This window comes from Saimiri boliviensis, chromosome 8, assembly GCF_048565385.1.
Source record: "Saimiri boliviensis isolate mSaiBol1 chromosome 8, mSaiBol1.pri, whole genome shotgun sequence".
Lineage (NCBI taxonomy): Eukaryota > Metazoa > Chordata > Mammalia > Primates > Cebidae > Saimiri > Saimiri boliviensis.
In genome coordinates this window covers 326,697-354,625 of record NC_133456.1, presented here as the reverse complement: position 1 = coordinate 354,625, position 27,929 = coordinate 326,697, and the positions used below count along the sequence as shown (strand labels likewise).

At 36.4% G+C, this 27,929-nt stretch overlaps 2 protein-coding genes across 2 annotated transcripts in view; both read left to right on the top strand.

Annotated features, from left to right (window-relative positions):
* Positions 1-4,062, top strand: part of LOC141585304 (uncharacterized) — a 125,130-nt gene extending 121,068 nt beyond the window's left edge. Inside the window, exon 32 of the mRNA XM_074403517.1 lies at positions 4,024-4,062. Coding sequence (XP_074259618.1) covers positions 4,024-4,062 — 39 coding nt within the window. The remainder of the gene's footprint in view (positions 1-4,023) is intronic.
* A 220-nt stretch (positions 4,063-4,282) lies between these two features.
* LOC141585309 (ankyrin repeat domain-containing protein 18B-like) overlaps positions 4,283-27,929 on the top strand; it is a 36,854-nt gene continuing 13,207 nt past the window's right edge. The window contains exons 1-6 of the mRNA XM_074403526.1: positions 4,283-4,401; positions 11,650-11,833; positions 13,060-13,977; positions 15,573-15,722; positions 20,265-20,371; positions 22,652-22,778. Coding sequence (XP_074259627.1) covers positions 4,292-4,401; positions 11,650-11,833; positions 13,060-13,977; positions 15,573-15,722; positions 20,265-20,371; positions 22,652-22,778 — 1,596 coding nt within the window. The 5' untranslated portion in view covers positions 4,283-4,291. The remainder of the gene's footprint in view (positions 4,402-11,649; positions 11,834-13,059; positions 13,978-15,572; positions 15,723-20,264; positions 20,372-22,651; positions 22,779-27,929) is intronic.

Here is a 27,929-nt window from a genome sequence, read left to right as displayed (position 1 = left end):
ATATATATATATATATATATATATATATATCTGCTTTAGTAACAAAACATAGTCCAAATGACATGACCTTTTAGACTATACTTTTAGAATCCAACAGAGCATAATTTAACATTTAATTTTTAAAATGTATTAACCAGTCATGAAACTTAGGATATTCTTGCCACCTCCAGTAACTCATCGCTATCTTTATCCTTGGAATTGAGACAAGAAATTTCTAGACGTCTCTTGCTCTTTTATTTTTATAACCTTATTCGTAATACAGAAGGTTACATGAAATATTGAGTCATATTACTAAGCAATAGAAATTATGAACAATTTCACAGTGATGGCCACTGAGTTCAACTAATGTTAAAGGAGTCATCATTGCCAGTGGTTCAAACTTTGCAGTTTTATGTTGCTGGTCACCAGTGCTGAATTTAAAGATTTATTCTGTTTTGTGGTCTCCAGTTGACCTCAGTGTCTGTATTCAAGAGAGAATGGGGTCATAAAAGTCAAGTCAGTTGTCTATTAAGACAATCATACCTTGTAGGCTGGGACCTTTGGTGTCAGGGTACAAAGAATAACTTTATTTCAACATAAATAAATAATATTAGTAAATTTTAAAACCCATTCACTTTCACTAGTGCGACTTAAAATATATTAGAAGTGGACATAAGCAGAAAATTTATCGAGATACATAACACTATCATAGTATATCATCTGAATTAGAATTTAAAATTTTGCTTCTCTTTCTGATTGGTGTTCATTTTGGCTCTTAATTATTTAGTATTTGCCTAGTCTCCAGTTAATCTTCAGAAATATAAATGCACTTTAGGGGCTCACTATTTCTGATATGCTTAGGTAAAATCCTTTTAAGAGAGGAACGCTTTATAGTACTACATATCATCTGTGAATTAATTTCTGGTAGATTTAACACATTTTGAATTAAGTTTAGTTCAAACAAACACTGAGAGTTCAGTTTGCTGGTTCATGATTCTCTCCTATGTTAAGGCAAGGCAAATTATTTTTCGCTTTTTACTTGCAATCCCATAAGTTAAGAGTAGCGACACATAGGTTAAGTTTTACAGTTAAATTTTAATTATTTTCTAATGTCTTTGTTCATACTTGATTAAAGGTAATTTTAAAACATTCACGCTGACAGAAAAGACATCTGAGAAACAAAACGAGCAAATTAGTTTTCCATTTTTGCACCTGCAAAAATAAAAAGTAAAAAAAAAAAAGTCTCAAGAACCAGAAGAATTGTGATACAGGGAATATAACTATATATTCAGGACTTCCTTTAAAAATTCATGACAAACAGTTTCAAGCTGAATATTGGTGAAAGTTTGAAAACTCCAAAATTACTGCTTGCCCTGAGAAAGAGTTCCTACATGGTAACTCTAAGGAGGGACAAACTTAAAGAGCGTGCCCTCTGCTCTGATGAATCATACCCCTGATTCCCTGGTTGTGAGGAGGAAGATGTCTCTGGTGGGGCTGCCTCTGTGTATTCCAGGCAGCACCTGAACAAAGAAAGCACATGTCAAACATCTTTCCATTCCATTCACACTCCACATTTCTGAAATACACTTGCCACTCATCTTCTCAGCTTCATTTAATTGAAAATGAATCAGACTATAAAAGTGATAACAAACCAGACACATAGCTTGTTTCTAACACAGATGAAGAAAATTTTTATAATGATATAGAAACTGAAAAATTAAGGATCCCAGTAGTTATGATTAAAATGAAAGAAGATTAAGAGTTTGACATGCAAATGGCAACAAATATAACCCAAAATGCCACTCATTGGAAATTAGACATTAGGCATTGGCCTCATTCTAGAGATCCAAAATGTCTTTTTGATTTGTGGTTTGCCCACCCCAAAGAAATGAAGCATATGATTCAGATGGAAAGCCACCGTATTTCTCCTGTTAGAGACACTTAAAAAAACAGAAAGCCAATACAGTGCTTATTCCAGAAGCCGTTATGTGACAAACTCAGTGTTAATAACTACAAAAGCATGAATCTTGAATTAGAAAAATGTGAGTCATTTTCTGCCACATAGTGACAGAACATAAAAAGTATAGCTAGAAGACTTACAGCAAGATATTCCAAGGTTTAAGAATGAGGTGGGCATCTTACAAGCAGAGTTTCTGGCTTTGGAGAAAGAGAAAGTTCAACTTTAAAAAGACAGAGCTTCACTTGCTGCCTCTTTTTTTTTTTTTCCTCTTTATCAATTATCTGCTTCAGTCTAATTTTCTACTCAAAAAAAATCTCATGTGTACAGTTACAGTGGAGTCATCGAAATGTGTAATTATGTCAAAGTAGAGGAGTTCTGCTATCTAAATGACGGTTCTGGAAAATGTTCTCATAATGTTTGTTCATTAATCAACCTAAGTCTCACATCAGTATTCCGAGTGACATATGGTCTGGGAAAAAAATTCAGCCATATACCATGTGACCTTCTGAACCAGAGAAGCATAAAGAAATTGCTAAAGAAATAACCTCTAGATTCTTTTTTCCGTATTCGTTTAGAAATGAATTACATTTATTTAAATGATAGGATGGGAATATGATGGGAGGGAAGCAACAATTAAGAAGAGCAGCAAAAACACATCCAGCCTTGAGAGTTGCAATGAATATTCCCAGCCAGAGGAGTCTGTTGAATGTGTTTCCATGCATGCAAGTTTATCTGCTTACTCAAACTGTTTGAACTCATAGTTCTATCATGGCCATTTCAAATATTTTTAAAAACAAATATATATTTCCACATATTTTAAAAACTCACCAACTCTCCAATATTTCTGTTGAATCAGACCTTTCCATTATGTTGTTTAATAAAGTATGGTAAGTTTAGATGCGTATGACTTTAATTATATAGAAAGCATAACTTCTCAGCCAAAAATTTAGCATTTGACTCTTTAGTAGAAAGTTGAGCTCTGTACATTGTGTTCTAAAGATAGGCAAAAATCTAGGGATTTTCTTCTTTCAGAGTAAAAGCAGATGAGGCCTTTTTCCACTCTCTGAGGCATTAGATTGCTTTTCCCAAGTTTCACATTTTTTTTTTTTTTTTGAGATGGAGTTTCACTCTTGTTGCCCAGTCTGGAGGGCAGTGGTGCTATCTCAGCTCAGTGTAAGCTCTGCCTCCTGGGTTCAAGCAACTCTCCTGCCTCAGGCTCCCGAGTAGCTGGATTACAGGCATGCACCACCATGCCCAACTAGTTTTTTTGTTTTGTTTTGTTTTGTTTTGTATTTTTAGTAGAGATGTGGTTTCTCCACATTGGTTAAGCTGGTCTTGAACTCCTGACCTCAGGTGATCTGCCCCTCTTGGCCTCCCAAAGTACTTGGATTACAGGTGCGAGCAACCATGCCCAACCCCAAGTTACATTTTTGGTTTATCTCACTAATTTAATAAATTTAGCTGGTAATTTATGTAATTCACCAATATTAAATTGTGTCATGTTATTTGGCACCATGAAATGCTAGGGAATGCCACCTCATGAGCTTTGGATGAAGCATTAATATGTCTTTAGATAATGGGGCTATAGTAGATAACTATACCACAAGTTTTCCACCTATCAACTTTTGTGATAATTGAATGCAAAATCTGGGAAGCATCTCATTTTCCAGAATTCTGCACCAGCAACTCAGAAGTTTCACTCTGCTTCTTGTGTTGTGACAAACTTTGGTTCCCATAGTCCAGGGAGCACCATTACTTTTTTTATATCCCAGGATTCAAATTAAAATAAAATAAAGATAGAAGGCAGTGACTAAAAGAATAGCTTAGTGCGGAAAAGGAAAAGCTTCTTTCCTGTTCCTGAAGCCCCACAAGGTCACATCCTCTCAGTCTGGCTATTTCATGTAAAATCAAGGTGGTAAAGACAGAAGACATACGTTATGTCTATGCCTTTTTATTTCTCTGTTTCTGCCAGTCAGATAGCATAAAAATTCATATCAGATAGCAAAGAGTGGATGGGAATAAAGCACAAAATGGAGGACAGCCCTTTTTGAAATTTTGGAAAATTCTTTTATTCATTTAAACAGAAACGAGCAGACATTACAAAAATTTTAATGATGGAATGATAAGAATATCTTATAAGTATGTAATAATAATTATGTATAATAATAAAATTAAAGTAAGAACAAAACAGTCTGATGATTAAAATGGTAACAGTTAACCTGAATCAAGTGATAAAATCAGGTAAAACAATTCTTTTTATTGAATAAAAAATAATTATTCATATTCCTTTTATTAAAGGTCAAAGAAAGAAGGAATACAAACAAAAGTGAAAAAATACAACTATCAGAAAATATGTGTGATAATACATCTTCTGATGCTGCTGCTGGGTTAACCCAGCAAAGAAAGATCGAGAAAATGTATCCTCAGCAATTTCCCGAGAAGTTGAAGGAAGAGCATGATGGGTAAGCCTGTAACAGTAATTTTTTTTTTTTTTTTTTTTGAGATGGAGTTTCACTCTTGTTGCCCAAGATGGAATGCAATGGGGCAATCTTGGCTCACTGCAACCTCTGCCTTTAGGGTTCAGGCGATTCTCTTGCCTTAGTCTCCCAAGTAGCTGGGATTACAGGAGCACAACACCACATTGGGCTAATGTTTTGTATTTTTAGCAGAAATAAAATTTCACTAAAAATGAAATGTTAGCCAGGCTGGTCTCGAACTCCTGACCTCAGGTGATCCACCCGCCTTCGCCTCCCAAAGTGCTGGGGTTATAAGCATGAGCCACTGAACCTAGCTGCCTATAGCAGTATTTAACAGCAGATAATTGTCATGGTGCTATACACTAATTCTAAGTCAGACTACTATTCCTTATGATTAACAAATTTAATAATTTTACCAGGAATATTTAGCCCTGTCTTTTTTTTTTTTTTTTTTTTTTTTTTTTTCAGGAAAATGCAAATTAACATAAAATAAGATATATTTTTAAAAAGTCATACTGATATTTAAAAAATAATTACTAATGTTGGCAAATGTGAGGAAAAAGGCATTCTCACACTCTGTTGGTATATGTAATTGGTAAATTATTTCTGAAGGGTAGCTTAATGCTGTGTATCAAAATCTCAAATAACCTGACATCACTTTAGCCTGACAACTTCACTTCTGGGACTAGGTTGTACAGGAAAACATAACTTGTGTGAACATACACACATGCACTTATTAAGGACATTAATTATACATAATGAACAATAGGCCAATTAATATATAAAATATATGTAACATGAAAGACTATATACCTATATTAAGAATATTCATATAGTGTAATATGCAACCATTTAAAATGAGGTCATGTCTATAGTGCACTGATTATTTCACTATTAAATTATATTCCAAGTATTTAGTTTGATGACACATCTCAACCACTTTTTAGAAGAATTCTGATAATCTCCACTGAGTTGCAAAAGCAAGCTATGTGCTATATTGGCCCTCTCCCTTGTCATTAACAAAATTGCTAGTTCTTAAGTTTTTGTTTTAGATTCTCAATGAATGAATGTTTAAATATTAAGCCCTTAAACTTAATCTGAATATTACCAAGGGATTGCACGTGGGGATCCACATTCCATGTGAACATTTCAGCATATGGGGTAAGCTTCTGAAATTGCATCAAAGAATCTTTGATCTTAACCAAAAATTGGCCAACTTTTTCTATCGAGTCATAATACGTATTTTAGGCTTTGTGGACTATAAGATCCTTTGTAATAGTCCAAAATCTGTTATAGACAATATGTGAATGGACATGGCTGCCTTTCAATGAAACTTTACTTAGAAAAACCAGCGGGGGGCTGGATGTGACCCACAAGTGCTAATGTGAGGATGCCTGCTCTAAAACCAAGGTGCTGCTAATGCAGTGAATCTTCTTTTTAAGGTACACTTCATGCATACTGTTACCCTTCCTTTCAAAAGATAAGCTATTTCAGTATGCACCACACCACATTCTTCAGCAGTGACTTCATTTTATATGAATTACAAAAATTCAGTTTAAAGAGTAATATTATTTTCTGCATTTCACTCCTTTTACTTTTTTTTTTTTTTGAGACAGAATCTTGCTCTATCTCCCAAGCTGGAGTGCAGTGGCATGATTTTAGCTCACTACAGCCTCCACCTCCCTGGTTTAAGCAGTCTCCCTGCCTCAGCCTCCTGAGTAGCTAAAATTACAGGCACGCACTGCCACCACACCTGGCTATTTTTTGTGTATTTTTAGTGGAGATGGGGTTTCACCATGTTGGCCAGACTGGTCTCGAACTACTGACCTCAGGCAATTCTCCTGCCTGGGCCTCTCAAAGTGCTGGGATTACAGGTGTGCGCCACTGTGCCTGGCCCCCTTTTATTTTTATTAATAGAATTTAATGCTTTAATAATTTTATAGCACTCAATATGTAGTTCAATGTTATAGTATTTTAATAAGACTATTTTGCATACTTGAGTGTAAAATATTTTAGAGTTGGATGATTTTTATCAAGCAAGAAATAATGCCCTTAAAACTTTTAGTCTTTCTGTGGTCTTTATTTAGCAAAATGATAATCAATGTATATTACATAGAAATAAATGTTCAGGTGGCCTTTTGTGAATGCATTATTTAATACTTTGGTCTGGCCTTTTAAAAAAATGCCATGTCTGTGTAATTTAAACAATATTTAAAGCATTAAGGTGAATAATCATTCTGTCATCCTGGATCATAACACATAGATATGATCTTTGAAAAAACTGTATAGTCACAGACTCAGATTTTCTCTCCACTCACTGTTGAACTCTCCAGTAACTTCCAATCCCACCACTCCTCCAAAATTGCTTTTCTCCAGATTTCTACTGATTTTCACTTTGATAAATCTAGACATAATTACTGAGACCTCATTTTATTTAACCCATCAGAAGTTCCGTCATATCGCTTTCTTTCCTTGGCTTTCGGGAATGCACCCGCTCGCTTGGCTCTATCGCCTGCCTTTCTAGTCCGTCCATCGTAGTCTGTTTGGCTTGCTTCTCCTCATCCTACATCTTTCAACACTGATGTGTCCCAGGGCTCAGTCCTCGATCCACTTTCTTGTGACTTTTACTACCTTGCATGTGCTAGTGATCCCTAAATGTGTGTCTCTCCAGCCCGGATCTCTCTCTTAACTCCAGACCTAAATATCAAACTGCCTTCCTGACATCTGTCTTTGGTTAGCCATTTGGTGTCACCAACTTACCAGGCCTGAAATTGATCCCCTGGTGTCCTTCCTCATACCTACCCCACACAGAGCCTTTCCTACCTGTGTCAATGGCAACTCGCCCGGTTGCTCTGCCAAAACCTTTGGTGCCATCCTTGTCTCATGCCTTTCTCTAACACCTCACGTCTCATCTGTCAGGAAGCCTTGTCAGGACTGCCTCCAACATGTATCCAGAAGTGCCATATCTTCCGTGACCCACCAACCACCACCTGCTGTTGCGAAGAGTGTCATAGACTGTTCGTTGGTCTTCTTATTTATTTATGTGTTTGAATCCTCTTTCCAACAATTCTTCACTCAGTAGATGTATGGAAACCTGTCAGCTGTGCCATTCCTCTGCTCTAAACCTTCTAATTGCCTCCCATTTCCGAGTATATACTGAAGTGTTTTCTAACACCTAGAAGGCACCGCGTCATTTGGCCTCTTTATCCCTCTAACTTCACCTTTTGTTTCTTTTTCTTTTTCTCTGCTCGAGCCACACAGCTTCCGGCTGTTCCTCAGACACTCCTGGCTCCCTCTGTGCTTGGCAGTTCCTCTGTCTGGAGTGCTGTCCCCTCAGATGCCTCTTGGCTCACGTGTTCCATTCCTTAAGCCCTTCACATTCGTTTTCCTCCTCAAATAGACTCTATTTTGCCTCTTGTGTTTATTGTTACTGTGTGTTCCGTTGTGAGTAGGCTTTTTGTCCCTTCACTGCCATGTTCTCAGGGTCTAGAAAGGGGCCCAGCCTAAAGTCAGCAGCTGTTCAGGAAGTGTTTATTGAAGGAGTGAACGAAATTTAACCTCAGGGTATTGTTTTAAACATTAGACCAATTCTCATTTTTTTTAAAAAAACTGCTTGACATTGGTTCATCCTGACAATTTTACCTCACAATTATATGCATCTTTTAGATACTTTTGGCTCTTCCTAATAAGCTGTATTCTTTATAATAGTGTTTTTCTATAGATGGAAAAACCCAATATTGTGCTTAGTGACTCTTTCTTCTTTTACTGGTAATTATGCTTGTTTTAATTATGGTAAGATGAATAAAAGGAATGACAATTTTCACTTATATTTTGTTAAGAAAACTAAAATATTAGCATGGTAAAATTAATGGATTTAAGAAATTCTTCTTAAAGGATTATGAGCCTTAAGTGTCTGGAATTAAAAGACAAAGCGGATGGCTTTCTGTAGTTAAAGAGCTGTGTTCGTCAGACATACTCCCTCCTGATGGAGCAGCTGTTGATCTTTAGGTCTTAGGGAGGAGTGGAGCTGAAGGCTTGGCCAAATCTCGGAGGTGTAAGTTGGCTGACATCATCTGGAGCAGCATGGTTGTGTGAGTGCGACTGTTGTGGATTGATTGGCACTCCCAGGCCCGCTGATTGGAGCAGAAATATCTCTGATTGGCTTCCTTGTGCAAGCAGGTGGCTGACATTGATTAGCTGGTGAGTGAGGCCAGTGGTCATTGCTTGACTGACTTGATTTTAATCAAGTCGGGCTGCTTGTTGCCAGGGCTACAGGTCAGTCCTTTCCTAGGTTTCAGGCCACTTTGACCAGATGTGTTCTTTGGCAAGTTGCCTTTCACCAGCTGTGTTTAAGATGAAAAGTATTTCATATTGCAGAATTGTAGAGCTATTTAAAATTTTTTAAAATTATTATAATTTAAGCTCTGGGGTACATGTGCAGATCGTGCAGATTTGCTACATAGGTATACACGTGCCTTGGTGGTGGTTTGCTGCACCCATTGTCCCATCACCTACGTTAGGTACTTCTTCTAATGCTATCCCTCCCCAATCCTCCACCCACTACTATTTCTCCCGTAGTCCCCCACCCCCAGGCCCCAGTGTGTGATGATCCCCTCCCTGTGTTTGTGTGTTCTCGTTGTTCAACACCCACTTACGAGTGAAAACATGTAGTGTTTGGTTTTCTTTTCTTGTGTCAGTTTGCTGAGAATGATGGTTTCCAGATTCATCCATATCCTTACAAAGGACATGAATTCATCTTTTTTCATGACTGCATAGTATTCCATGGTGTATATGTGCCACATTTTCTTTATCCGGTCTATCATTGATGGGCATTTGGGTTGGTTCCAAGTCTTTACTATTGTGAATAGTGCCGCAATAAACATATGTGTGCATGCATCTTTATAATGGAATGATTTATAATCCTTTGGGTATATACCCAGTAATGAGACTACTGGATCAAATGGTATTTCTATTTCTAGATGCTTAAGGAATCACCACACTGTCTTCCACAATGGTCTAGTTAATTTACACTCCCGACAACCGTGTAAAAGCATTCCTATTTCTTCATATCCTCTCCAGCATCTGTTGTCTCCTGATTTTTTAATGATCGCTGTTCTAACTGGCATGAGGTGGTATCTCAATGTGGTTTTGATTCTCATTTCTGTAATGACCAGCGATAATGAACTTTTTTTCATATGTTTGTTGGCTGCGTAAGCCTTCTTTTGAAAAGTGTCTGTTCATATCCTTTGCCCACTTTTTGATGGGGTTATTGGTTTTTTTCTTGTAAATTTGTTTAAGTTCTCCAGGCTAATATCCAGAATCTATGTAGAACTATTTTTTAAAGTTTGGGTGAAGAGGATTTTCTTCCTCTTCTTTGTCGTTTTAGCTGCTTACTCCTAGCAGAATGATGAATCTATATATTTTTCTTGTAAAGAATTCTTAGCTTTGTCTTAGTTTTTTTTTTTTTTTTTTTTTTGAGACCGAGTTTCACTCTCGTTACCCAGGCTGGAGTGCAATGGCGCGATCTCGGCTCACCGCAACCTCCGCCTCCTGGGTTCAGGCAATTCTCCTGCCTCAGCCTCCTAAGTAGCTGGGATTACAGGCACGCGCCACCACACCCAGCTAGTTTTTTGTATTTTTAGTAGAGACGGGGTTTCACTATGTTGACCAAGATGGTCTCGATCTCTCGACCTCGTGATCCACCCGCCTCGGCCTCCCAAAGTGCTGGGACTACAGGCTTGAGCCACCGAGCCCGGCCTTGTTTTTTTTTTTTTTTTTTTTTGTATTTTTCGCATTCTTCAGGGCTCATGCTCAACTCCTAACATAATAACTTCAGTAAGAAATTTTAATATCTTTGTACATTCATAAAGGTATGTAATAGTGATATTGTTATAAATGCGTTTACTCCTTAAAAAGTAGTTAAAACTACTAAGAAGTTTAACTTGTTATGTTAGAATTAGATACCAGCTTATATATATATGAAATGTAAGTGTATTTTATGTTTAGAACTGGGTCCCACACTCAAGACATCTCATCATGTATATGCAAATATTCAAAAATTGAAAAAAAAAATTTAAATTTGAAACACTTATGGTCCTAAAAATTTGGAATAAGGAAAACTAAAGCTGTATCAGTATCACACTGTTTTGATTACTATAGGTTTATAGTGACATATAGTGTATTCCATATACTATTTCTTTATCAGTTATGTTATTCACAATGTTGTTTTCCCAATTGCTATAGGTTTATAGTCATCAAAACAAAAATTTTTAAGGGTTTTTTGAGCTATGATCACCCCAGTGTACTCCAGCCTGGGTGACAGAGTGAGACCTCATCTCTGAAAAAAAAAAAAAAGTATATATTAATTTACAGTTTAGCCTGCAGAGTAAGCAATGGCCCTGTTTCTCAATATGGAAAGTGTTTTAAAATTTTTATACAGCTTTATTCTTAATATGCATTGAACAAAATGTGAATAGAAAATTGATTACTGATTAGTTTATTCAACATCTTTCCTACATAGATAAAATTTCAAGTTCTATGTTAAATATATTTGCTATTCTTTATTGTTTAAATATAAGATCATGTCTTGCTCCAAAAAGATTTAAAAATTATTTATAAGGTATATAATAACAAGGTGAATTGAAAGTATTACTCAAGAAAGAAATATAAAAAGTGTGGGGTAACAGATGTTAGCCTCTTTAGCCTAGTCTTGGATTATAGTAATCTGCAGATACATTTTGTGTGAAATACATCTGAAGGTGCCATCTTATACTATAAATCATTTGGAGGGATATCTGCAGTATTTCATAAAGATGAAAATTTATTTCTAGTGTACTTATACACTTGTCAGTAAATAGTAACTTAAAAAAATTAGTTAATTGTAAATAATCTATTCTAATGGGGGAGTAAATATGACTGTGTGATTTAAAAAGGTAGTTTTCAACTTGTAATTTTACTGAGTAATCTCCAGTATCCTTTTTTATAATATATACTAGAGTAATTAGTAACAGAAACTTTAGCAGAATATTCTTTCCTTTCTACTTTTCAAGTATATATGCATTGTTTTAAAGACATTGAAGTGAGAAATTAAATATCTGAGAATTACAGAGGAAAAATATTCGCGAACATAGAAATTTTATTAGGATAATGAACAACATATGCAGAGGCAGATCACAAGGTGGACTTTTTATTTTCTAACAAAATGAATTTTAAGATAAGTGCCTTTATTTGCAGATGCACCTTAAAACAAGAAAACGAAGAAAAAAATAATGATAATATGATGTACGAAATAATCAAGGAAGAGTTAGAAAGGAAACAGGAACAATACATGGAAGAAGTTAAAGCCAAACAACAACTTGAACTGACTGTTCAATCATTACAGATGGAACTGAAGACCTTAAGAAATACTCAAAATCAGGTAAATCAATCTTTGATGAAAATTCTATATTTTAACTTTATCAATATTACTTATAATATCCACTCAATTTAATAATGCTATTTAGGTCTAAAACAAACCAGAAATGTTATCTCATCTTTAAAAATGAATGATGGCACTTATAGGTACAATAATTAATATTTATTATAAATCTTGGCATCCAAGTAGGATATTATTTTATTACAAAGAGCTTTTGAAAACAATAATATACCATCATATATACTTAGTGATAACTTATTGACAAAAGTTTTGTTCCCAGTAAAATAGTTCCTTGTACTTTCCCCTATTTCATATTGATCACCGTTTCTAATATTATAAAGAGGAAACAGAAATAATTGCTATCACAAATAATCTCATCCTAAGAAGAGCTCTATAAATTTTATCTTATCTACTATGGGCGTTTTGAAATAAAAGGCTTCTTTCGTATTGATATATTTACACCACAGAAGTAACTGTGATCTGGTGGAGAACTAGAAGCAGAGTCAGAAACCCTAGGGAAATATCCTGCAGCTCCCTTATATTTTTAACCTTTCTTTTTCAAAATTATGGTAACTAAAAGAGATCATCAGTGAATGTATATTGGTGTGACTAGAACAATGTCTAGATTTATGATTTAGTAAATGTAATTCTTATAACTGACTAAAAAATTGTTAAGAGTCAAATTGCAATAGAATATTATCAGGGAAACAGAACTTCAAAAACTCTGGGAAATGTTATCTATCCAAATAGGGGTAAGGTAAGACTCTTACTATAGGGTAGTGTATGGGTTAGATATCAAAGTGTAAATGCAGTTTTCTTTTTGTGATATTTTAATTTAGTCAAATTTGTTAATGTTTTAATTGATGCTTTTAGGTTTGTTGTAATTCAGATAAAGGTTTTTCCAGTTCTGATAGTCTTAAAAATTCTCTGGTGTGTGTGTGTGTGTGTGAGAGAGAGAGAGAGAGAGAGAGAGAGAGTGTGTGTGTGTGTGTGTGTGTGTGTGTGTGTGTGTGTTTATTTTTATCAATTTATTGACTTCAAATAAATGTTTGAACTTTTTGGAATTTATGCTCTATAAGGTTCAAAGTTTTGCTTCAACTTTTTCTCCTGTTAAATATCCACTTGATCTTCTCAGTGTGTGGATGTGCAGGTTATTATTTAACTTCAGAGATAATCATGATATGTTATTTTATTGAGTACTAGCTAAAACTTTCTTTTGTTTTATTTAGGATTTTCATAATCATGAAAAAATGAGAGATCTTATGCATGAAAATGGCATTTTGAAGAGAGATATTGCTATACTCAGACAGGAAATAGACACAATAAAAAAAGACAACCTTGAAAAAGAAAATAAATATTTTAAGAACATTAAAATTATTAAAGAAACAAATGCTGAGCTTGAAAAGAGTATAAAATTCAATGAGGAAGTGGCAACAAAAGCAGTATCTCAGTATCAACAACAGCTTAATGATCTGAAAGCTGAAAACACAAGGCTCAATTCCAAACTGGAGAAGAAAAAAGAAAACAAAAAAAGACTGGAAGCTAAAATTGAATCCTGTGGGTGTAGACTGGCTGCTGCTGTAAGTGAACACAATCAAAAGGTGAACACAGAAGGAGACCTCACACTTTCTTCACAAAGAACACAAGATGTTTCTGTCCAGATAAAATTGAGTGATATGTCTGAATTAAAAGATGAGGATGAATTTCTTACAGAACAACTTTCTAAAATGCGAATTACATTCAAAACCTTAAAAGACGAGTTCCAGAAGACAAGAGATACTCTCAGAAAAAAGACATTGGCTTTAGAAACTGTACAAAAGGACCTATGCCAAACAGAGCAACAACTAAAGAAAATGAAAGAGATGTATCAAAACGCGGGAGTTAAAGTGAATAAATCCGCTGGAAAGCGAAACTATATAGAAGATAAAATACATGAATTAGAACATGAAAATCTGTGTCTTCAACAGAAACTAGATGATGCTCATCAGAAAGGGAATAACAGAAAGACAGTAATTAATATCAAAGGAGGCTTTATTGAGAATGGAAAGGAAGGTTTTCTGCTAGAAGAAAAAAATAAGTTAATGAATAAATGTAATCATTTAAAAGAAAGTCTGTTTCAATATGAGAAAGAGAAAGCAGAAAGAAAAGTAAGTATCAAGGAAGATATATACTTCCAAACTTCTGGAAAGAACATTTAAACATTTGGTTTTGGGTACATGTTGAACCTAGTTGAATATAAAAATAAGTAAATAAATAATGTGTTTACCATACTGTATAATTGCATTTACATAAAACATCCAGAAAATATAAATGCATAGAGACGGAAAGTAGATGATTGCTTGCATAGGGCTGGGGCTGGAAGCTGGTAGTGACTGCTAATGGGTGTGAGGGATCTTGCAGTGATGGGAAGCCTCTAAAGTTGGATTGTAGAGATGGCTGCACAACTCAGTCAATTTACTAAAAATCTTCTAACTTTATGTTTTCTTCTATCTTTGTGAAATAATACGTTCTATTATATGTAAATTATATTTCAACAAAGCTGATTTAATAAAAATCCAAAAATAAGAAAAAAGAATGGGTTTACTATACCAGCTTAGCAACATACCTTGTTTCCAGGAAATAAAAGGTAGAGCCGAGAGATGATTTACTTTGAGTAAAGATGTTGTGTCACCTAGGAAATTTTAATAGACACATAGTCATATTTTAAGGTAGATAGTCCTGTACTGCTGAAATAATAATTTTAACATCTTTATGTTGCCATATGTTAAGACAATGTTGAAGCAGATAAATGAAAATGCTTGCACCTGAAATGAGTATTTTCAAGTTAAGATTTAATTAAGTGATTTGCTTCGACACTTAATTCTAGATTTCCCAGATGAACTGAACTGTATTGCTTTGTCTTGTAATGCTTTTCTTTAAGGAGTTTTTAAAAATATATTTTAGTTGGTGTAGCTTTGATTTTATTCATATGAATTTGACTTAAATCTGAAAATATGTCAGTCCCAGATTGTGTATTTTTATGTGCATATAAGGTTTTAAAGGCAGCTGCTTGTTATAAAATCATAGTTTAGGATAAATATGGTAAATTTTAGCAAAACCATATTTCATTTAGTCTTCCCACTGGTATTTACAATTTACTTTGAATATTTGTATTAATAATTAACTCATAACTTTTATTTCAAGGCTCAATAACCATCATTTGAATGTAACTTTGTCCAGTACAAGGATATTTGTAGTTGCCTGTGATTTATGAGTTGGGCATTAGATCCCCATTTTCAGATTAATGAGGGGAGGCAGCCTTTATGTGCAGTGAGAAAGGAGTGAGTACAGGAGTGAGCTGTAGAAGCTTGAGGTCAGAGAGGGAGGTAGAGGCCTGTTTACCTGGGGCCTCAAAGGCCACTGGAATTTTACTTCTGTTCTGAGATAGTAATCTGTTGGAAGGATTTAAACAGGTGATTGACTGTGTTAGGAATCTGAGGTTGAGGTGAGTTTCTAAGATGATTGAATAGTGAGATGAATCTGTTGTGTAAGTAAGAGAATGCCAATTTGGCAGGAAGACAACACATTCTGCTTCTCTCACTGAATTCAGTAATAAATAAAAATGTGTACATGTGATGAAAAGAAGGTGAATTGATGTGTGTGGTGATAATTTTCAAAGTATGCATAAACATACATAAATAAATATTAACATAATTTAATAATACGGTAATTTATAAAATCAGTAACAAAACATTTTTATCAGGTGATGGTCAGACAACTTCAACAAGAACTGGCTGATAGCCTGAAAAAATTAACTACGTCAGAGTTGCCACTGGAAGGAACATCATGTTGTCACATTAATTTGGATGAGACACAAACTTCAAAGAGGAAATTATTTCAAGTAGAAAGTCAGGTATGTACAGAATTTAACATATCAGCAGTTATTCTGTAGCTGGTTGAATTCTATAGCATGTTTTAGGATATTAATTTTGACAGAAGCTTGATTTCTTATTTTCATTATAATTAATTATTACCATTTTACTATCTTTATAATGTACTGACTTTTTAATATTGTGACCTACCTTCAACCATTGAAAAATCATTGCATACCCTTTCTCTTTTAATATGTACCCTTGGAAAAGTTGAGAATTATACATCATTTCTCAGAGAAAATTAATCTTTTTTTCCTGTTAAACAGTATTTTTAAGTAATTTTCATATTGCTACGATGATGCAGTCCTGATTAAACCAGAGGAGACTGTTGAATGGAATGTTCCAGAAAATTGTCTTATTTCTTAACTTTTGTGAATGGACACAGAAACTGTGTCTATTTATTTCATGGTCAACTTGTACAAAAAGGCCATTATACTATTGTTTGAAATATACATGTTTTAGATTAATTTACAAACTATTTGAAAAGTTAGGCACTTTCTTTTTTTGCCTGTTATTTAAAATATACTAGAAAAGTGTAAAAATATTCAGATCTGATATAGTATGTACATCAAAAATTGAGAATTGAGAAAATTATCTTGATCCTGTCATTGGATTTTAAAAACAGTTTCACTGAGATACAATTCACATACCAGACAGTTCATCCATTTAAAATATACAACTCAGGATCTGCTAGTATATTCGTGAGAACATTGTCATCACCCCTAAAAGCAACCTTACATTTCCTAGGCACGACTACAACCTTCCTCCGTGTCCCTTCACTCAGCCCTGCCATAAGCAGCCACCGTCTACTTTTATCTCCATAGGTTTGCCTGTTCTGCAAGTTTCATATTCATAGTTATACAATGCGGAGTCTTTTATGACTGGCTGTTTCACTCGGCATCATGTTTTCAGAGTTCATGTTTTAGCACACATTGGTAGTTTGTTTCTTCATATTGTTGAATAATATTCTATTGCGTGGCTACACTGGTTTTCCATTCAGTCATCAGTTGATAGGCCTTTAGGTTGGTTTCCACTTTTTAGCTATTATGAAAAATACTACATGAACATTCATTTACATCTTATTAAGTGGACGTATGTTTTTATTTCCCTGCCATTGGACTTTATCACCTGCCTATCACCATAGCATGATAGATATCACTCATGCTATCCTTTCTGCCTTCTCAGTTTCTGTTCATCTAGCCTCATTCATTCGGTAGACAATTTCCTTTTTTCCTGAAGTTTTCTCTGACTGTTCTGACTCTCATTGATCTTATGTGTTAGCAATTGATGTCTAGTCTGTGCAGAACAACTTAGTCCTTAATTTTACATGGCTTTTTTATGGAAGATAATTTCATCTCATCATAAATTTACTTAATGGGGGAATAATATGTAATAAGTATACCACCTATCCTTGTATACTTTGAAAAGATTTTAGCTTAGAAGTGTTTAGCATACAATTAAATACTTTACACCACAGCAATTATTTCTTCTTTGAGACCTTGACACGGTTTTATATTCCAAATGTATTTTTAGCAATTAAATATAAAATCCAAACCAATTATCTAATAGAGAAGAATCATTGAATCAAATGTTTAAGTTTTTCTCACTGTGGAAAAGAATCTAAATTGGCCTTCCCTCACTATGTAGCCAACTGTATTTCCTGACTGCTACCAGTTTGCCAGCCAAACAGTTCTGGCTGCAGCTTGTCCGATGAAGGATAGCACAGCTCCTCAATCTGAGTGCTCAGCAGAGTGCTCCTCAATTGGATTGCTCAGCAGAGTGCTCCTCCATCTGAGTGCTCAGCAGAGTGCTCCTCAATCTGAGTGCTCAGCAGGGTGCTCCTCCATCTGAGTGCTCAGCAGGGTGCTCCTCCATCTGAGTGCTCAGCAGAGTGCTCCTCCATCTGAGTGCTCAGCAGAGTGCTCCTCCATCTGAGTGCTCCTCAATCAGAGTGCTCCTCCATCTGAGTGCTCCTCAATCAGAGTGCTCCTCAATCTGAGTGCTCAGCAGAATGCTCATGACGAACCACCACAGTGCCAGTTGCTCAGAGGGAACTGATACAGGAGCCTTGGTTTATCAGTAGAGTTCAGGGTTTTCAGCTCAGTGGCATAGCCTGCCTCTGCTGGTCATGTCAGTTATGTACTATTGAATCCAGGAGGTGCTATTTACATTGTAAGAGATACATGGTCATTGCCTACTGAGTCATACAGAGAGAAAAGTAAATTATGAATTATATGCCTCCGTTTGCTGCCACTCTCAGTGGTGAGAAGAAGGATTCAGTGCAGCTATAGGAGACCACTTCCATGGGCATGCCACCTGCCTAACATATACAATTGTGTTAAGATATACAATAAAAATTATCATGCTAATAGCAAATATTATCTGTAGTTCACCATGTACCATGTACTCTTCTAAGTGCTTCATGTTCATCTCCAGTTTAATCTTCCTAACATCCCAGTGAAGTAGATGGTGTTATTCTTTCCATTTCAGATAAAGGACCAGAGACACAGAAAGTTAATTTGCTCAAGGTCACGCAGCTTATATCTGGTGAAGCTGGGATTCAGATCCAGGGCTTCTGGCTGCTGTGTAGATCTGGCTTCTTAAATCATTTCATGCAATACCGGGTTGGGTGAGGTGGCTCAAGTCAGTAATCCTAGCATTCTGGAAGGCTGAGGCAGGAGGATCGCTTGAGCCCAGGAGTTTGAGACCCTCCACCGCAATATAGTGAGACCCTGTCTACAAAAAGAAATTTTTTTTAAACAATTAGCTGAGGTGTGGTGGTACATGCCTGTATTTTCAGGTTGTGGTAGGAAAGTCACTTGAACTTGAAAGATCAAGGCTACGGTGAGCAATGATCAGGCCACTGTACTTCAGCCTGGGTGACAGTGAGACTGTCTCACTAAATAAACAAACAATTCTGTATAGATTTCCACAGAATTAATTTAGAAATCAGGCATAGTATTAATAGCCACTTTGATACCTACCATGCATATAAACAAATGTACTAAGGGACAGCTTTCAACCCTCTCAATTAATAGCCTCTAACTTCTCCAGAATGTTCTTATTTCATGAATTCCTAAGCCAGAGACTACTTGTATTAAGATATTTAGTGGACACAATTTTGAGATGAAGAATCTCTGTTGGGCTGAAGGGAAACCTCTACATGACTGGAGCTTCCCAATGATATAGTTGAGTGTTACCCTGAAGGAAACTTTAGAACAAGACTTTTATTATGCCATATCTCTACGGAGAAGGAAATTCTTAAAAAAAAAAAAAAAAGAAAAAGAAAAAGAAAAAAAAAACCAGGCAAACAATTAATAATTTGGTTCTCATGGGAAACTTTTGCATTATAAAAGAAAAAAGGACAATGTATGCTGGTCAGTATCATAAAGGTGAGGCTGTCCTTCCTAAGATTAGAAAATAACACTACACTCAAAATGACATCAATAAGAATCAATATAAAGTGTATGAGATTCACTATCTGCAAAAGTAATCTGCACCAAGTAGCAATGGATGCGCGTGCAGTTGAGAATATTGTCTACAAGAACTGTACTAGATGGGAGAGGCCTCAGGAAAAAGGTCAGAGCTGGAAATGTAGATTAGGAAATCTGGACGAGAGTTTTGAGATTTAAGGAGCACTGGGATAATTTTAAAGGAGCAACAGAAAGGGATAGAACTGATATCATAGGTTGCTGCATTTGGAAATGAGGTGGGGTCAGAGGAAGAGATGGGAGAGTTTGGTCACTGCTTGCAGTTGCTCCCTAGTAAAACAAGATAAAGTCCTTGATGACTGTCAGATTTTTAATTGAAATTACAGGATTAAAAATCAGATTTTAATGCAAAATACGACAAGTGATGAAAAATTGATCTCTAGATGAGACTATGTGTTATAAAGTTCTATGGAAGGGGAGAAACAGGATATAGAAAAGCCACAAAAATTAGACAGAAGTTACGTTTTTGTTTATTGTAGAGAGAATTAAATTTTATTTAAAGGGAAATGGTTAAGAGAAAAAAGTTGAAGCCATGAGTGAATACTTACAGAGAATGAGGTTTAGCTCACCCTGAAGACAGATGAGGATCAAAAAGGTAATGGGAAACAGATGAGAGTTTTCTAAAAATTGTCTTAGTAAGATGTAATTTAACACAACCTGGAATACGTTGAAGTGTTGATGACAATGTTTCTAGGGCATCTTTGAAAACTAAAATGTTAATATAACTACTCTTAATTTTTTTCCACTAACCCTTAGTATTTTGTGTGCAAACCCCCTCTATTTTTAACAAAAATTATTGGCAGTTTAAATATCAGAAAAGTTAATAAGAAAAGTATGAATCATTTTTAGCTATTTTAAGAAAAGTGATTGTTATTAAATTCTGCCTTTATTGGCAGCAGGTTTATAAACTGCACTTTACACACCTGCCTAAATATATATTATTCAAAACTTATAAGAAATACTATTTTTTAAGATACAAGAATATGTCTCTATATTTTTAAAAATACTTTTAAAAACTATGTTTTTTTCAAGTCTGAGGAAGAAAAGGAAGAATTAAGAAAACTTTCTGAGTTAATATGTCAGAAGTATAATGTGGATCAAATAAGAAAGAAAAATGAAGTCGAAAAAGAGAGAACTGGGTATGATATTAATATCGTAGAACATTTTAATCATACATTAATTGATTTAATTATACTTTTACTTTGTCAAAACCTAGATACAAATTCATTTTATAACTGCATTTTAATAAATTCTATTTTAACATTTATTTTAGAAACTCATAATGCAACCTGATATTTTTGAATACCAAAATATTACATTTATTCTTTAATGATTTTGAAAATGATAATGACAAAGCCTTGTACATATAATGTCAACTGAATCTTTATCATCTAGTGTGAATTTTTGTTTTTGAAGATATTTTTGCTGTCTTTGTTATTTTTTCCTTCCTTTGGTAGTATCCTCCTCTCCTTCATTCAAATTCCTTGAAGAAGACCTATCTGTGTCACTCATTATTTACCAATATCAAAATTCATTTTGCTATTTTCCTTGTATTTTCTTTCTGCTTCTTTCTTTTTTTAAGATACAAAACCTATCATGAAAATTTACTCATTTTCTATGGGTACTTTCCTTATATACATGAGGTATATGTGTTATTAAACTTCTGTTTCACACAAATAAAGTTCATTTCAAGAGAAATAAAGTTTCTCTCTATGGAGTGCAGTGACATGCTGCCAGCTCGCTGCGACCTCCGCCCCCTGGGTTCAGGCAATTCTCCTGCCTCAGTCTCCCAAGTAGCCGGGATATTAATATGTATAACTTAAAAGAGTAAAGTGAGCAATCATGTTTTTATCACAGATGAAAGACGGAATGTGTCTTTGAAGTCACCAACACAGCTACTTTTCTATGTTTGCGGAGTACTTGAGTTCATTTGCTGATTCTAATCAACATTTTTCTGTCATAGCCTTTCTGGACATGGTTTTGTATTTCTTTCATTTTGTTGGTAGGGTCAGCAAAGATCTCTAGACCTGTTCTTCAAGCAGTCCTTAAGTCTGCACACATCTCTATGCTCATTTTCTTTCTTCTTAAACTGCCTATTTCTTTTTCCCCTCAACTCAGACATCAACAATATTTTCTTACCTGTTTCTTTTTGTAGTTTGTGTAAGGGTAAGCGAGAGAAAGGAGAATAGACCCAAAGTCAGGCAAGAACGTTTTCTCATCCTGCCGGGCTGCTCAGAAGAGGCAGCAGCTCTGAGCTTAGGAAAGGAGCAGTTTATATGGAGTGAGGGGGACAAGGGGGTTTCAGGTGACAGAGATCGTTGTTTAACTTCCAGCAGACCTGCAACACATCGTCCTGTGACTTTCATGGTGGCAGTCATTAAAAAAAAAAGACCGAAACCAGGAGTTTTTACAGATATGTGTCAAACAGAAATTTAGGAGTATGGATAACCAACATTACGTTTTCCCTGTCATCCCTCGAGCTGCAGCGCTACCCCGTAGCTGTAATTAGGCTTTGCTTAATTGTAGCACGTCTAGCAGCCTTAATGTGGCACCCAGGGAGGGGTTCAGAAATGCAGCTGCAGAGCGATCAGAGAGGGCTGGGGTCCGCCGGCACAGAGGGGTTTTCCGAGGCAGCCCGGCTCATCCGTAACAGTTTGAATGATCTCCTTGGTGCTTTTTGTGTATATTTCCTTTTCTTCTTAAAGACTGTGGTCAACCGGGCGCGGTGGCTCAAGCCTGTAATCCCAGCACTTTGGGAGGCCGAGGCGGGTGGATCACGAGGTCGAAAGATCGAGACCAACCTGGTCCACATGGTGAAACCGTCTCTACTAAAAATACAAAAAATTAGCTGGGCACAGTGGCGCGTGCCTGTAATCCCAGCTACTCGGGAGGCTGAGGCAGGAGAATCGCCTGAACCCAGGAGGCGGAGGTTGCGGTGAGCCGAGATTGCGCCATTGCACTCCAGCCTGGGTAACAAGAGCGAAACTCCGTCTCAAAAAAAAAAAAAAAAAAAAAAGACTGTGGTCAACAGTTATCAAAATTTGTTTTTGTGTCTTTTTCAAACACGTATGTTTTACATTTTCATCTTGGATACTCATCTCTGAGTTATGGCTAATATTTAGTAATAGATTATTTTATCTTAACATACTAAAATGTATACACAGTTTATAAAATCTGTGTATGATACAATATCACTCTATATGCCATATATATAATAAAAATTTTCTTCATATTATTTATCTGACTATAATTTTATTAGAATGTTTTAAAACTATGTTCAGTTGAAATAAATGAGAGGATCATAATTTATATTTTATATATTTGTTTCTTTTATATGCTACCATATAATGTCTGTTTAAAAATTATTTAGTATTTCCTCTTAAAAATAGTTGATTTACTAATTCAGTACCTTTCTGCAGATATAAGAAATTCCTGGAAATGACAAAATATATGTTAAATGATTTTGGAAATGAAGAGTTGGGCTTCCATGGAGACTTAACAGATCAATTAGAAATGGATATTCTGATTAAGAAGCTAAAACATAAGGTAATTTCTGGTCAGTCTTGGGATTTAAAAAGTCATTTAATTTGGGGAAATACTGATGATGGAAAAATCCAAATTCTGCCAAACAAGTTTAAAGAGGATTATTCTAAGCCAGTATAATTGACTGTGGCCCTGGGTTGCACAACCTCAGGAGATCATGAGAAAGGAGTTACAATTTGGTTTTACACATTTCCAGGGGACAGAAATTGTAGAAAAATCACAAGTCAATATGATGAAGGTATACGCTGGTTCAGCCCAAAAAGGTGGGCCATATAGAAGGGGAGGGGCTTACAAGTCATAGGTGGGTTTTAGAGATTCTTGAGGTGACAGTTGATAGAGTTAAGCTATTGTCTAAAACTTGAAATCTGTAGAAAGAAATGCCTAATTAAGATGAGGGGATCGTGGAGGCCAAGGTTTTTATTGTGTAGTTGAAGGCTCATAGCGTGCAGCCATCAGAGAGAATAAATGGTCAATATATCTTTTCAGACTTTAAATATGTCAGGCTCTTAGATAATCTACCCTAGTCTGGGAATGCATAGAAGTGGAGAGATCTGGTTACATTAATAGAGACTTTTTACAGATGCAAATTTCTCAGAGAAGACAGCTTTGTAGGGCCATTTTAATCTCTTGACCCTGTGGCAGCCTTTTCAAAATGTGTCAAATAAATACATTTTGGAGTAAATTATTTTGATTTCCCTCAGCATCTGCTGTCTGTGATGCTGTACAGAGTCAGCTTGAAAAGTTAGTCATTGATAGGAGTTAATAAAACTCATTGGTGAGATATTATAGTTTGTAACGTGTGACTCCCCAGGCAAAAGAATTAGGGCAAAAGAAAAAATGGTCATTAAAAAAAAGTTTAATCCTCAATATAAATCTGTCAGTGCTTAAAGCAGTGAAAAGATTTTTTATTTTTTTTATTTTTTTTTTTTACATTTTACAGACTTGATACTAATGGAAAGGACAGTTTTTATATATTCATGTATTATAGCAGGAGTAACCACGAGAAACAGAACTCTCAAACACTGAATAAGGAAGGAAAGGGTTTATTATGGCCCAGCCAAGTAATAATTTGTCTAAACTCAGCTCGTCCAACAAAGGAAGTTTCTGCCTTGATATAGGCTTATACTCTTGATATTACACATGGAAGAATCTTAGGTTTACAGCCTTGGAAATCACATATGAAGGGGTTTCAGGTTTACAGTTTTAGGAATCACATGTGAAAAGCTTTGATCTCCAGATGGAGGAGTGGGTTGGGAGTTTGATCTTGTTTTAAGTAAAAACAGTGTCTTCCAGAGAGTTTCCCCAATACCAAGCCTGTTATTTACAGGAAGGTGAGTCAGGAGGCACCGGTGGGCCAGCCTTTTCTTCTATTGAAATGCGGTCAAGGGGAAGTTGATCCCAGATGCCTGGGTTTCCTTCCTCTCTCTCTCTCTCTCTCTCTCTCTCTCTCTCTCTCTCTCTCTCTCTCTCTATGTATGTATGTATATATATGTGTGTGTGTATATATAACTTTTTCTTTCTTTTTCTTGAGATGTATTCTTACTCTGTCACCCAGGCTGGAGTGCAGTGGTATGCTGTCAGCTCACTGCAACCTCTGCCTCCCGGGTTCAAGCATTTCTCCTGCCTCAGCCTCCCAAGTAGCTGGGTCTACAAGGCCCATGCTGCCACATCTGGCTAATATTTTTGTATTTTAGTAAGATAGGGTTTTACTGTGTTGTCCAGGCTGGTCTTGAACTCCTGAGCTCGGCAGTCTGCCTGCACTGGCCTCTCAAAGTGCTGAGATTACAGGCGTGAGCCACCGAACCTGGCCAATATATTACGTATTTTAAATAACAAGGACATGCCGTTAATTCTCTTATGCCTTGAACCATGGCCAGTGATCTGAAACCAAGCACTACACTGTTGCATGACTCCAGATCACTAGCAGGAAATAAACCTGGAGGGTAAGAAGTTTATTGAGATATAATTAACACAACATGCAGTTCACTCACTTAAAGTTTCACAGAGTTATGGAATCATCACAATCAATTTTAGAACAGCTTCATTACCCTGCCTCCCCTCCCCTACTTTCATGAGCTTTTGGCTTGTTTGTTTGTTTGTTAAGAGACAGAGTCTAGCTAGTCTAATCTGGGCTTTGGGCAATTCTGATCTAGTCACCCAGACTAGAGACAGTGGTTTGATCATAGCTCACTGCAGCCGCAAACTCAGGCTGATGTGATCCTCCCACCTCAGCCTCCTGAGCAGCTGGGACTATGGGCATGCAGCCCTCCATCCGGGTGTTTTTTTGTTTTGTAGAGACGGGGTCTGCCTATACTGCCCAGGCTGATCTGGAACTCCTGATCTCAAGTGATTCTCCCACCGTGGCCTTTCAAAGTGCTGGGATCATAGGCTTTGTAACTGACGGCCATGTTGTCCAGCCCTCGGTTTTTCTTTAGCTTCTGCACATGAGTGAGAATGTGCAATATTTATCTTTATATGCCAACACTTAACATAATGTCCTTCAGACTCATCCTTGTGGTCACATGTAACAGGATTGTGTTCCTATGCCGTAATAGTATTCCATTGTGTATGTGTACATTTTCTTTATCTAGTCATTTGTTGATGGACATGTAGGTTGATTCCTTACCTTAGCTGCTGTGAGTAGTGCTACAACAAACAAGTAAGTACAGGTATCTTTTTGATATATTGTTTTCTTTTCTATTGGTTGAATACCCAGTAGGATCATTGCTGGATCCCTCGGCAGCTCCATTTTTAGTTTTTTGGGAAAAATCCATGTCATTTTCTGTAGTGGCTGTACCAATTTCCATTCCTGCCAACAGCATATGAGTTCCCTGCAAACTGACTGGCATTTGTTATTTTTTGTCTTTTCAATAGTAATCATTTATTTGAACTGGAGTCAGATTATATCACATTGTGGGTTTGATTTGCATTTTCCTGAAAATTAGTGACACTGAGCATTTTTAAATATATATATTGGCCATTTGTATGGTTTTTTTAAAAAGATTTATTTAGAACTTTTACCCATTTTTTTTTTTTACTGTCAAGTTGTTTGAGTTCCTTGTGTATTCTGGATCTCACTTTCTGATTAGATGAGTAGGTTGCATGTATGTTCTCCCTCTCTACAGATTTTCTCTTCACTCAGTTGTTTGCTGTGCAGAAGCTTTTTAGCTCAATATAGTATCATTGGTCTATTATTTGATTTTTGCCTATGCTTTTAATGTCTTACACATAAAATCTTGGTGAAGACTAATGTTCTGAAGCATTTTTGATGTGTTTTCTTCTAGTAGTTTTAGAGTTTGGGGCCTTACGTTTAAGTCTTTGATCCATTGTGAATTTGTTTTGCTGAATGGTGTTAGGCAAGTGTCTAGTTTCATTCTTCTCCATTGTACATCTAGTTTCTCCAGTGCCATTTATTGAAGAGGGCATCCATTCCCCAATGTATGTTCTTGGCACCTGTGTCCAAAATCAGTTGGCTGTGAATGTGTAGATTTTTTTCTCGGTTCTGTATTCTGTGGCCTTAACCCCAAGAATTATTACTTCTTGAAATGCAATTCAAATTACCAAAAAACATTTGAAGTTTAGGGAAAGGCAGTAATATCCTCATAATCTGTATGAGTCCATCTTCATGCTGCTGATAAAGACATACCTGAGAGTGGGTAATTTGTAATGGAAAACCGGTTTAATGGACTCACAGTTCCATGTGGCTGGGGAGGCCTCACACTTGTGATAGGAGGTGAAAGACATGTTTTACATGGCAGCAGACAAGAAAGAAATGAGCACCAAGTGACAGGGAAAACCCCTTATAATTTCACCAGATTTCATGAGACTTATTAACTACCATGAGAATCATATGGGGAAAACCACCCCCATGATTCAATGATCTCCCACTGAGGTCCTCCTGTAATGTGGGAATTGTGGGAGCTACAATTCAAAATGAGACTTGGGTGGGGACAAAGCCAAACTATATCATTCCTCCTCTGTCAACTCCAAAGTCTCATGTCCTCACATTTCAAAACCAATCATGCCTTCCCAACAGCACCCCCCTCAAATCTTAACTCATTTCAGCATTAACTCAAAGGCCACACTCTGAAAACTCGTCTGAGATAAGGCAAGTCCTTTCTGCCTATGAGTGTGTAAAATCAAAAGCAAGTTAGTTACTTCCTAACTACAATGGGGGTACAGGCATTGGATAAATACACCCATTCCAAATAGGAGAAATTGGCCAAAGTGAAGGACCCCATGCAAGCTCAAAATCCAGCGGGACAGTCAAATCTTAAAGCTGCAAAATGATCTTTGACTCCATGTCTCATATCCAGGTCATGCTGATGTAAGAGGTAGGTTTTCATGGTCTTGGGTAGCTCTGCCCCTGTAATTTTGCAGTGCACATCCTCCCTTTGGGCTGCTCTTATGGGCTGGTGTTGACTGTCTGTGGCTGTCTCCAGGTGCACAGTGTTAACTGTTGGTGGATCTTTTCACAGCTCCACTGGGCAGTGTGCCCTGGGTGGGGATTCTGTGTGGTAGCTTGAATCTCACATTTCCTTTCCACACTGCCCTAGCATAGGTTCTCCGTGAGGCTCCTGTCTCTGCATCAAACTTTTGCCTGGACATCCAGGCATTTTTGTACATCCTCTGAAATCTAGGTGAAGGTTCCCAAATCTCAGTTCTTGACTTCTGTCCAACTGTAGGCTCAACACCATGTGGAGGCTGCCAAGGCTTGGGGCTTGCAGCCTCTGAAGCCACAACCTGAGCTGTACCTCGGCCCCTGATAGCCATATCTAGAATGACTGGACGCAGGGCGCCAAGTCCCTAGGCTGCACACAGCAAGGGGGCCCTGGGCTGCCGCGAAGATCTCTTACATGCCCTGGAGACATTTTTCTCATTGTCTTGGTGATTAACATTTGGACCCTCATTCGTTATGCAAATTTCTGTAGCAGACTTGAATTTATCCTCAGAAAAAATTTTTCTATCACATTGTCAGGCTACATATTTTCTGAACTTTTATGGATTGTTTCCCTTTTAAAACTGAATGCTTTTAACAGCACTGAGGTCACCTCTTGAATGCTTTGCTGCTTAGAAATTTGTTTCCCTATATACCCTAAATCATCTCCGTCAAGTACAAAGTTCTACATATCTCTAGGGCAGTGGCAAAATCCC